The sequence below is a fragment of the Mesoplodon mirus genome (genome assembly GCF_964341445.2).
Source record: "Mesoplodon mirus genome assembly, chromosome: 9".
NCBI lineage: Eukaryota > Metazoa > Chordata > Mammalia > Artiodactyla > Ziphiidae > Mesoplodon > Mesoplodon mirus.
Window position 1 is genome coordinate 79104435 of NC_138985.1, and position 12423 is coordinate 79116857.

Sequence of the window (12423 nt, forward strand, 5' to 3'; positions counted from 1 at the left end):
ATGGTAGGAGGAGCGGGAGGGATAAGTCTACATACACATATTGGGGCCAGATGCTATACAAAGTAGTTTCTAGAATGAAGAAAATCTGAACCTAGCCATCCTAGGCTAAGATGTTTCAATGCTTAATTTCAATACAAAGTAAGTCCTGACCTATAACAATCATATTTCCTTTAAATACTTAAAACTACTTTTTCTCCTTTAAAATTAAATCAGAGACTAAAATTTCTAAATTTCTAAAATTTCTAAACTAAAATTTCAGCAGGGGAGAGGCTGGCAAATCCACTCCTCAGTAAACAACTATAACAAAGAACACAATCATCAAACACAACCATTTCAGGGCTCAAACCTAGGCAAACACGTTGCAAAGTGTTCATTCATGAAAACCAGCTAAATCTTAGCTAACAACAGTGGGGATCCGTGGTGTCTTTGCCTGAAGCCACTCTCATCATCCCCACCCTTTGCTCAGTTGGTATGCAAGTTCTTTGAGGACAGGGCTGGCTGTGAGAAACAGCAACTTCCCTGCTGGAAGGGGTTAACAGGATTTGGAGCAGAGGGTGAAAAACCCACAGAACAATGTCAGTAAAAGTAACAAACATGGTAAGAAACAAACAGGGCAAGTCAGCAGCTATGCTAGCTTCAGGCTGCAGTTTTGGTTGGCCAGAGCTGTAGACTGGAAGACTGGTCAGAAATTTAGAAATTCCAGAAATATCCTGGAAATGAGAGAGGCACAGAAGGGCTAGATAAGCTTTCCACATAGCCTTGGCTGATTGGGAGGCTAAATGAACATGCACGGAGACCCATAAGGGCCTGATAAAAAGCAAAAAGTGAGGCAGACTTGGAAACTGCCTGAATTATAAATGTACTCCCAAATCAACACACATCCACTGGCAGAGGGTGGGAGCCTTACAGGCTGGAGAGGTGTTTGAGCACAACCTCTGACCTATCATTGACCCCTAATCTGTGCAGACACAGGTACAAACCATAGGAAACCAGCCTAAAAAAATAAAAATAATAGTAATGTACGAACTACCAGGGAAACAGACCCCACAGATTAAGTGCAGGGAGATTACTAAAAACCATCACCACCACCACCACCCTCCTTAGGGAAAAATCCAAAACAAGAGTTTCTATAACTTCAAAAATATATTGGACAGTTTTCAACAAAAAATTATGAGACATGCAGAGAAAAACAGGAAAGTGTAGTCCATATTCAAGAAAAAGAGCAGTAAATAGATTCTGAGTGAGCCCAAATGTTGTATTTAGCAAAGACCTCAAATCAGCTATTATAAAAATGTTCAAAGAATTCAAAGAAACCACGTTCAAAAGAGTAAAAGGAAAATATGACAATGACTTAATAAACAAGGTAATCTCAACAATGAAACAGAGACTATAAGAAAGAACGATATAGAAATTCTAGGGTTCACATTTTCTATATGTACCTGTTTTTGATAGCACTGTTAACTATATAATTTCTTATGCTGGTCAATATTTTAAAAATATTTAAGAATGTTCGTAACACCTGAGTTATAAGATGTTTAGTAACTCATTATGCTTTGTAAGCTTTGTAGTAACCTTTGAATAAAGGTAAAGATCTTTTCCTACAGAACTAATCAAAGGTATATTAATTTTTGAATGAAACTGCTTATACCTAACTAGATAATATTTCAACATGGTATAAAATCAAAGTAACCAAAGGTAATGTTATGTTGACATCTACAGGTTTGGAAATGTTTTAAGAGGTTAATTTAATTTTATTTCCATGGTTAGCCTGCAGTGTCTATTAGAAATGTTTCTAGAATTATTTGAGCTTAACATTTTCAAGAGAGTAATACAATATATTACTTGATTCCACAAATTTATTCTGGTACTAAGGTATATAAATAATTTTAATACTATTAATAATTAATTGGATTATAATACATACACAATGAAATATTATTTAGCCATAAAAAAATGGGAAATCCTGCCATTTGCAACAATATGGATGGACCTTGAGGTCACTGCACTAAGTAAGTCAGACATGAAAAGACAAATACTGTATGATCTTACTTCTATGTAGAGTCAAAAAAAAAAAAAGTCAAACTCATACAAACAAAATCAGATTTGTGACTGTCAGATCACAAATTTAGGGATTGGGTGAAAGGTACTTCCAATTATAAGATAAATAAGTTCTGGAGATGTAATATCCAGCATGGTAACTATAGTTAACAATACTGTATTGTATATTTGAAAATTTCTAAACATTCTCATAAGGAAAAAAAATAGTAATTAGGTGAGGTGAGGGATGGTTAACTAAACTTACTGTGGTAATCATTTCACAATATATACATATATTAAATCACTTTGTTGTATGTGTTAAACAGTGTTACATGTCAATTATGCCTCAATAAAACTGGGAAAATACTCATGTACTTATTAAATAAAATTTATGCCTATATGCATATATATATATTACCAGCAGGCAGATTTTTATATTGAAAATACAATAATGGGAATTGGTTCTATTAATAATCTTCCATTAATTCCTTATTTGTGATTTGTCAGTGGATAGCCACTTTAAATTTAATTTAATTGGATTTCACTGTTTTGATTCTTTGTATTACCATAAAATGTAACATTTAATGAATGATTCTTTCTCATTTTTAGTGAGAACAATCGATGTTATGGAACTACTAGTTTCCCAGATATCCCCTAAAATTTTATGCTCCTTTCCTACCTAATAATATTACAAATTAATATTTCTCAGACTTACATACTACCAGAGAAGCAAGCAAAATGCTCACTACTTGGTGTAAACCATTACACTATTTTACATTATTAACACAGCTATCCAGGATAATGTTAATAATCTAAGTAGAAAAGTGTACTTACTCAGTTATAAATTCAGGGTTTGTAAAGCTGAGGTTGGTTAAATGACCTTCAAGTTTAGAAGATTCATGCGTATTTAAGGCTGGAGTGGTCTTAGTGGCGAGTACAGCTCTTTTTTCATCTTTTTCAAGTGCTTTTCTCTTCCCACCATTTTGGAAATATTCTCTGCATACACTACAAGGCAAAATAAAGTTATATTTTAAAACAATAGGTATAACTATAAAATAAAATGGGAAAATATTAACCTTTATTAATCAAAATGGGAAATTTTCAAATTATAGTGTCCTATTTTTAAAATGTCACATAGAGGTAAGTTTGAGCACCTGTAGCATTTTCAAATTTTTAAAATTACCATACAACAAAGCATGATCATAGATTATGTTTAAAAGTGTTTTTTCAGAAGTACAATGTGCCTATATGTTTTGCTGAACTTTATTCTTAGCTAAAACATAAGTTCCTCCAGAAAAGCTTAGATAACTCTGTTATTCAGTGACAGAATCCAAAAAGAATAGTAGTCACAGTTAACTCTGAGCCAGCTCTGCTGGTAGTAGACAGTCGTTTTTCAGATCCCTCCTGGTTTATAAAAACAAAGTCACACATATATACACTAATATGTATAAAATAGATAACTAATGAGAACCTGCTGTATAGCACAGGGAACTCTACTTAGTGTTCTGTGTTGACCTAAATGGGAAGGAAATCCAAAAAAGCAAGATATATGTATACATATGGCTGATTCACTTCAGTGTACAGTAGAAACTACCACAACATTGTAAAACAACTATACCAATAAAAAATTATATATATATATGTATAGTTATCACACAAAAGAGAAGCTCTATTAAACTATATCTAATTGCTGTTAAAAAAAAAGTCACAAAATCAGGTTGCCAACATAATAAGAATCATGCTATTTGCTCTGAGAGAAAAGCATAAAAATCTGGTTAAGGTAAAAATGGTATCATATTATAAAGGTATACATTCAGAGAGAACAAAGGTTTGAACATAACAGTGATTTTTATAACGCTTGGAAATTATTCCTGTCCATCAAGAGACCACTATTGTTTGTCCCAATTCTTATAATATAAATGGATATTAAAATGCAGATTTTTCAAGATGTATTATTTCAAACTCATTTAGTTTAGCCCATATCAGGTTGTTATCCATAATCATAAACTGATGACTGGCATTAAGATTAAACAATTTTCTTCATACCTAATACAATTTTAGGGTGAAAATAGTAGGGTACCGTGCCTGGGTATGTAACAGGACAATAAACATGAACCACAGAATCAACTCAAAACACTTACTATCTATTAAAGACAAGAAACTTAAAGGAGGGCTTCCCTGGTGGCGTAGTGGTTGAGAGTCCGCCTGCCGATGCAGGGGACACGGGTTCATGCCCCGGTCCGGGAAGATCCCACATGCCGCGGAGTGGCTGGGCCCGTGAGCCATGGCCGCTGAGCCTGGGCGTCCGGAGCCTGAGCTCCGCAACGGGAGAGGCCACAACAGTGAGAGGCCCGCGTACCGCAAAAAAAAAAAAAAAGAAACTTAAAGGAAGAAAGACTGGTATGATCTGCCTCTGGCCCTTGAGCTTACAATATGACAGGAGATACATACTTAGACAATTAACTGATATACTTATCAAAGCTTAAAGTGAATGTAGATGGAAACTAAACAAATTTTCTTTCTTTTTAGATTCTTAAACTACATTATTATTCCATATAGCTCATACTCTGAACAAGCTAGACTATTTTTCTCCATAGACACTGCTTGGTGCAGTTTCAAAAACACATGGCTAGAGAAGAACTGAAAAATTAATTTAAAACTGATTTCAGCAAGTAGAACTATGGTGTCTAACGAAACAATGCCCATTTCTCCTCACAATTAAAGGATGCTATTAGTTCAATTTCAGTTTGTCTAAGTATCTATTAAAGACTTCTTTAACTTATCCTATGGAGATTTAATTTTAACTCAAATTATATACAGGAGTTGAAACTCATTTATCATTAATCAAATTTATTAAGTACCTATCATGTGCCAGGCACATAGGTGATGGAAAAACAAATTGAAGAAGGCATTGCTGCCCTCAAGGAGCTCAGACTAGTGAAGGAGACAAATAATTATATATTGGGTTGGCCAAAAAGTTTGTTTCGGTTTCCAAAAGAAATTTTTGGCCAACCCAATAGTAAAGAAAATAAAATTGATAAATACCTAACGCCCAATCTAAAATCAATAGTATAAGCTGATTTTAGGAAGATAAGTAGGAATAAGTCAGGCTAGGAAGAATGTTAGTTAAGAAGGAAAGTGCTTTCCTGGCAGAGAGAACAGCATGAGCAAAGGCATGGAAGAGAAAAGCATCATGGATCCCGCAGAGATAGACATCAGTTCAAGGCATGTGAAATTTAAACTGCCAGGCAGAAAATGGATGGATGGACTCATAAGTGAAAAGCCCCTAAGGCCAACACATATATAGAGAGGAATGATAGACACATGACACTGGAGAGGTAAGCAAACTTCAGATCATGCAAGACTGACAGGCCTATTTAGGAATGTGGCCTTTTTTAGAAATCTAATCTAATGACAGAAATGGTTTAGTGGTTTCTTGGAGTGGGGGGTGGGCTGACTACAGAGGTATACACTAGAGCTTTTTAGAGTCGTGGAAAAGTTCTGTATCTAGACAGTGGTGATGGTTACACAAGTGTAAACAACTGTCATTACTCACTGAACTGTACACTAGAATGGGTATATTTTATTGAATATTAATTAAACCTCAGTAAGGTTGATTGAAAAATATAGCCTGAATCACCTTGGAATTAATACTAAAAATAATACCTTTATCATATAATATTTCACTAAGGCATGAAACACAAGGGTAAAGAGATTGCTTACGTTTCTGTCAGGTGGAACCACAAAGAGCTGCTGATATTCAGTAGTTCTCGACCCACAAAAATTGCAATTTTATGTGGTTCAATCTCAATGTTACCTAGAGACTTGACTGCAAAATACTTAAAGGGCTAGAATTCCAGATACTCATAGGATAATAACCACCATCTAAACCCCAATCTCCCTACAAAACTTCCAAAAAATATACAAATCATTAGGAAGAGCAAATAAAAGCACACACAGTTCACACCTATGGCATAACTAGGAAACAGGAATAGCACCTTATTTTACATGTAATTGGGGAAATAAAAATCTGAGGCCAACTGAGTTGGCTTTGGAGCTACCCAAAGTACAGAGTCAGATGAGGACTGTGTAAGAGAGGAAGGTATGATGGGGTCTTACAGGTGGCACAGAAAAATCGATAATACCAGCTAAGGTTCACCACAGAGAGAGTCCAACTCTGAATGGAGAGATCTTAAGACTTATGTGACGTAGTGAAACAAAGCATTAGGCACAGGAAGACCAAAAGGAAAAAGTTTGGAAAGTATATGGGAAGGGCTGTCACCAAAGGTGAGAGCTCCGTAAAGATATTATTTCTGAGGGAGAAAGGAAGCACCTTGAAAAAAGGGGGTATCTCTGGAGATGTGTTGATAAAGGGAAAGAATGAAGCAATTAAGAATAAAGAGCATATTGACATAAGTTAAACCTATTAAAAATTCATAAATCAGCCAAAAGAGGACAATATTTATTAAAGGAACTCCACTTTCATATCTGTAGCAATCAAGCAAGGATCTTTGGAATTAAGAAACAAAGCAAGCGCCCAAACCTCTACCTATACCTCTAGAGACAGTCCAACATAAAAGACAAAACACATAAAAGAAATGTCCAATGAATCCAGCAATCATACAAGTTTCTATTAGAAGGGAAGAGAAAGATATCAAAACTTTTCAGTGGATGAAAATTCTCAAAAACACAGAAAATAACAGCTATAAAAGAGAAGAAAATTGTAACATAACACTTCAATTATACATAATTAAGCAATGCAGATATGAAAAACATTTCAAATTTGAAATTAAATAGAAAACTGAGGATAAAGAAGAACTATATAGGGGCTTCCCTGGTGGCACAGTGGTTGGCAGTCCGCCTGCCGATGCAGGGGACACGGGTTCGTGACCTGGTCCAGGAAGATCCCACATGCCACGGAGCGGCTGGGCCCGTGAGCCATGGCCGCTGAGCCTGCGCGTCCGGAGCCTGTGCTCCGCAACGGGAGAGGCCACAGCAGTGAGAGGCCCGCATACCAAAAAAAAAAGAGAGAAAAAAAAAAAAGAAGAACTACATAAATTGATATTCCATGAATATGAATAGGAAGACTCAATACTGTCACTATGTTAGCTCTTCCCAAATTGATTTATACATTCAACACAATCCCAATCAAAAGCACAGCAAAATATCTTATAGATAAAACAAATGGATTCTAAAGTTTACATGGATAAGCAAAGGACCCAGAATAGCCAACACAATATTGAGGGAGATGAACAAAGTTGGAGGACTGACACCATCTGATTTCAAGACTTAATATAAAGCTATAACTATACTATTATATTATTAATCAAGGACAGTATGTTGTAGGCAGAACAATACACAAATAGATCAATGGAACAGAAGAGAGAGCCCAGATATAGATCTATGTAAATACATTCAACTGATCTTTTTTTTTTTTTTTTTTTTTTTTCTTTTTGCGGTATGCGGGCCTCTCACTGTTGTGGCCTCTCCCGTTGCGGAGCACAGGCTCCGGATGCGCAGGCCCAGCGGCCATGGCTCACGGGCCCAGCCGCTCCGCGGCATATGGGATCCTCCCAGACCGGGGCACGAACCCGTATCCCCTGCATCGGCAGGCGGACTCTCAACCACTGCACCACCAGGGAGGCCCATTCAACTGATCTTTGACAAAGGAGCAGTGGAGTAATACAGTGGAGTAAAGACAGTCTTTTCAACAAATAGTGCTGGAACAACTGGATATCGACATGCCAAAAAATGAACCCTGACACAGACATTACACTCTTCACAAAAATTAACTCCAAATGGATCACAGACCTAAATGTAAAACACAAAACTCTAAAACTCTTAAGAGAGTTTTATAAATTTTTAAGAGAAAATCTAGATGACCTTGGGTGTTATATCTAAAAAGTCATTGCCACATCTAAGTCACAATCCTTAAAAGAAAAAATTGAGAAGCTAGACTTAATTAAAATAAAAAACTTCTGCTGTGCAAAAGACAATGTCAATAGAATGAGAAAACAAGCCATAGACTAGGAGAAAATATTTTCAAAAGATATATCTGATAAAAGACTGTTATCCAAAATATATGAAGGATCCTTGAAACTCAACATTACGAAAACAAACAACCTGATTAAAAAATGGGCAAAAGACCCAACAGACACCTCACTGAAGAAGGTACAGATATCAAATAAGCATAAGAAAAAGATGCTCCATATCACGTCATTGGGAAAATGCAAATTAAAATAGCAATGAGATACTACTACACATTATTAGAATGACTGAAAACCAGAACACTAACACCACCAAACACTGGTGAAGATGTGGAGCAACAAGAACTCTCATTCACTGCTAGTGGGAATGCAAAATGGTAGAGTCACTTTGGAAGACAGTTAGGTAATTTCCCACAAAACTAAATATACTCTTCCCGTACAATCTAGCAATCAAGTTTCATGGTATTTCCAAAAAGAGTTGAACACTTACTTCCACACAACAACCTGCACATGGATGTTTACAACAGTTTTTTTTTTTTTTTAAGATTTATTTATTTATTTAATTTATTTTTGACTGCTTCGGGTCTTAGTTGTGGCACACAGGATCTTCATTGAGGCATGTGGGATCTTTCATTGTGCCACACAGGCTTCTCCCTAGTTGTGGCATTTGGGTTTTCTCACTCTAGTTGTGGCTCACGGGCTCCAGAAAGCATGGGCTCTGTTGTTTGTGGCACGCAGGCTCTCTAGTTGAGGCACTTGAGCTCAATAGTTGTGGTGCACAGGTTTAGTTGCCCCGTGGCATGTGGGATCTTAGTTCCCTGACCAGGGATCGAATCTGTGTCCCCTGCATTGTAAGGTGGATTCTTTATCACTGGACCACCAGGGAAGTCTCTACAGCAGTTTTGTTCATAACTGCCAAAATGTGGAAGCAACCAAGATATCTTTCAGTAGCTGAAAGGATAAACAAGCTTTGGTCCATCTAGATGATGGAATATTATTCACCACTAAAAAGAAATAAGCTATCAAGCCAAGAAAGACATGGTGGAACCTTAAATGCACATTATTAAGTGAAAGATGTCAATATGAAAAGGTTAAATACCGTAATTCCACCTACATACATTCTAGAAAAGGCAGAACTATGGAGACAGTAAAAAAGTCAGTGGTTGCTGGGTGCAGGGGGAAGTTGGGAGGAGAAGGAATTAACAGTTGGAGCACAGAGGATTTTTAGAGCAGTGAAACTGTTCTGTATGATACTATAATGGTGGATACTTGTCATTATATATTTGTCAAAACCCATAAATATATAATACCAAAAGTGAACCCTAATGTAAACTATGGACTTTGGATTCTAATGATGTGTCAGTGTGGGTTCATCAACTGTAACAAAGGTAGCACTATAGATGGATGTTGACTGTGATGTGACTGCCCATGTGTGGGGTCAGGGTGTATGGGAACTACCTGTATTTTCTGCTTAATTTTGCTGTAAACCTAAAACTGCTCTAAAATAATAATGACTATTTGAAAGAAAAAAAAAAAAGAACACAGAATAGATCATGTGCCTCTTGATGTAGTACCCTGAGAAGGATACAATATAACCTATGTGATATTCTTGCTAATAATATGCTTAACTTGAACCTAATCACAAAGAAACAACTATACAAATCCAAACTGAGAGACAGTCTGTAAAACTTTGACTTTACAAAATGTCCATGTCATAAAAGACCGAGAATTTTCCTCAATTAAAGAAGACCAAAGAGGGATAACAACTAAGTGCAATGATACACACTGAAGGATTCAGGAGCAAAAATCTTGTGATTTCTGCAACTGACTTTCAAATGGTTCAATAGAGAGTGAAGGGAAAAGGCGAGGGGGGTGGGGTGGGGAGAAAAGGGGGAAACGCTACAAAATGAGACTAAAATAGAGCAACATTTTTTTTTTTCAAAACTGAAAGAAAGAAAGTGTGAGTCAAGGATTTTATATCTAGCCAAGTTATGCATCTTGTAACAAAAATATAGAAAAATAGCTTTTGGTATGTAAGAACTCATAGAATATCACAGTTGCAAGATTATTAAAGCATGAACTTCATCTATGATGACTGGGAAATGTTGAAGAAGAGGCTGGTAGAGAATAAAAAGCATTAAATGAATTAAAAAAGGATACTTTATCATGCTGAAGACCACAATTCCCAGTGAAGCCATGTACTATGTATCATAGCAGCCATCTCACAAAGCAGAAACTCCATGAGATGCATGGAGAAACAGGCAAAACTAAAAACAGGGAACTTTAACACACCACTCTCAATCAAGTAAATGAACAGTAAGTAAGGTTGCAGAAGCTCTAAAAACATAATAAGGTTTATCTTATCACTGCATAACAAACTTCACTCTATTCTTTTTCAAGTGCACATGGAATATTCACAAAAATTACCATATACATGTATTAGGTCACAAATAAAACCACAGTAAGAGCCATAGGAAAAATAATACAGACAAAATCATCCAATCTCAATGCAATAAGGCTAGAACTAATAACAAAATAAAACAAAAAATTCATTTCACCTGCAAATTTTTTTAAAAATTAAATAACTCTGGAGTCAAAGTACTAATAAAAATCACAGAACTTCTAAAAAACAATAACAAAACCACCACAAGTCAGAATCTAAGAAATGCACTAAAATAGTGACCTGAGGAAAATTCAGACCTTTAATATTTATATCAATACAAATGAAAGAATCAAAATAAATAAAATAAATATCCAACTCAAAGGATTAGGAGAAAAAAGTAAACAAACAAAAAAAAGGGACTAAGATATTAATGTTAGGAAAAAACAGAACCAACAAATAAATACATAAACTGGTTCTTTAATTTACATAACTTTATACAAATAAAGCTGAAAACTTAGATGAAACAGATAATTTTTCTAGGTAAGTATATTAAATATAGGATATAGGAATATATGAAAATTTATTAAACTTGACTCTTGATTACTGGTAGAATTAATAAACTGCAGTTAATTTTGCAGTTAAATTGCAAAATTTAAACAAAACCAAAATTCATAGATGAAATAAGAGAAAGTTATCAAAGACTTGCTTCACCAAAAAGCATCAGTATCCACTGAGGAATTCTACCAAGGCTTCAAAAACCAGATAACCCCTGTATTTATGAAGCTTTTAATTTTCTGTAACTTAGGATGTTCTGATATCTGGGAGGGCCTTACAGACCCAGGGAGAAACTGCCTCTCCCAAGGCTAGCTAATTCTAAAGATAATAAACAACTTACTTGGGAGCGTGCCTCTCATGTGCAACCCAACCATTTCCTTTAACTCTCACACAAGTCCATGTTTCCCATACCCTAGATTAACCCAGGTCCAGGTACCAGACAGTTAGGGACAGCTCCTATGTTCCAAAGCCCACCAAAATTATTCAAACTAGCCAGTCCTATACTGTTTACCCTGCTTTGCCTTTCCCATGTAAACCCTATAAAGGATCAGGTCTATTTTTTCCCTTCACTCCTGCTTCTGCCTCCTGACCAAATGTGGTGCTTCCCTGTGTGACGTGGCATACCCACTTCTCTCAGGACATGTAAGTAATAAATTCTTTCAATGGCAATGACCTCTCCATGCCATCACTCAGTCACCTCTATAAATAAAACACACAAGTACAAATTAGGCAACGCCAAAACTGTTTCAACAGTTCTAGACCATATAAACAAAGGAAAATTTTCTAAAGTCATTTTTTTATGGAGCAAATACAATGATAATTAGGTGTGAGAATGTCTACAAAAAATACAGAAATATAAAATACAAAAATAAATATCAATGTAAAATATGAAATAAAATTTTAACAAACAGAATCAAACATGACCAAGGAGTATGTATCTCAGGAATATGAGGATTATTCAATATAAAAAATCCTTCTATATAATTCACTATATTCACAAATCAAGGAGAAAACTTATTCATTTCCATAGATGCTGAAAGGACATTCAACAATATCCAACAGCTATTCCTAATAAAATCAATCAATCAATCAGAGCTTGGTGAATACTTCCAAACAGGTAAATTGTATCTATATATCAGCCCAAAAAGCCAGCAACTTACATAATGGGGACATACCAAACACATCACTGAATGAGTAAAACATAGCTAAGGTAATAGACAAGAGAAAAATAATTAGTCAATGAATTGGAGAGAAAGAAATAAAACTCTATGTATACACAGATATGATAATATACCTAGAGAATCCAAAAGAATCAATCACAAAGTAATACAAACAGTAAGAGAATTCAGTAAAACAGGATGTAAAACATACAAAAATCAAAAGCCTCCACATGTATACAAACAATAGCCTGTTAGGATATACAACTGAAGGAAAGATTTCATTTATAATAGCAACAAATGA

General features: G+C 35.5%; 1 protein-coding gene across 1 annotated transcript in view; it reads right to left on the reverse strand.

Moving 5' to 3' along the window:
• The window catches only part of SAMTOR (S-adenosylmethionine sensor upstream of mTORC1), an 88098-nt gene that overhangs the window by 53426 nt on the left and 22249 nt on the right, over positions 1-12423 (reverse strand). The window contains exon 3 of the mRNA XM_082631830.1: positions 2872-3042. Coding sequence (XP_082487956.1) covers positions 2872-3042 — 171 coding nt within the window. The remainder of the gene's footprint in view (positions 1-2871; positions 3043-12423) is intronic.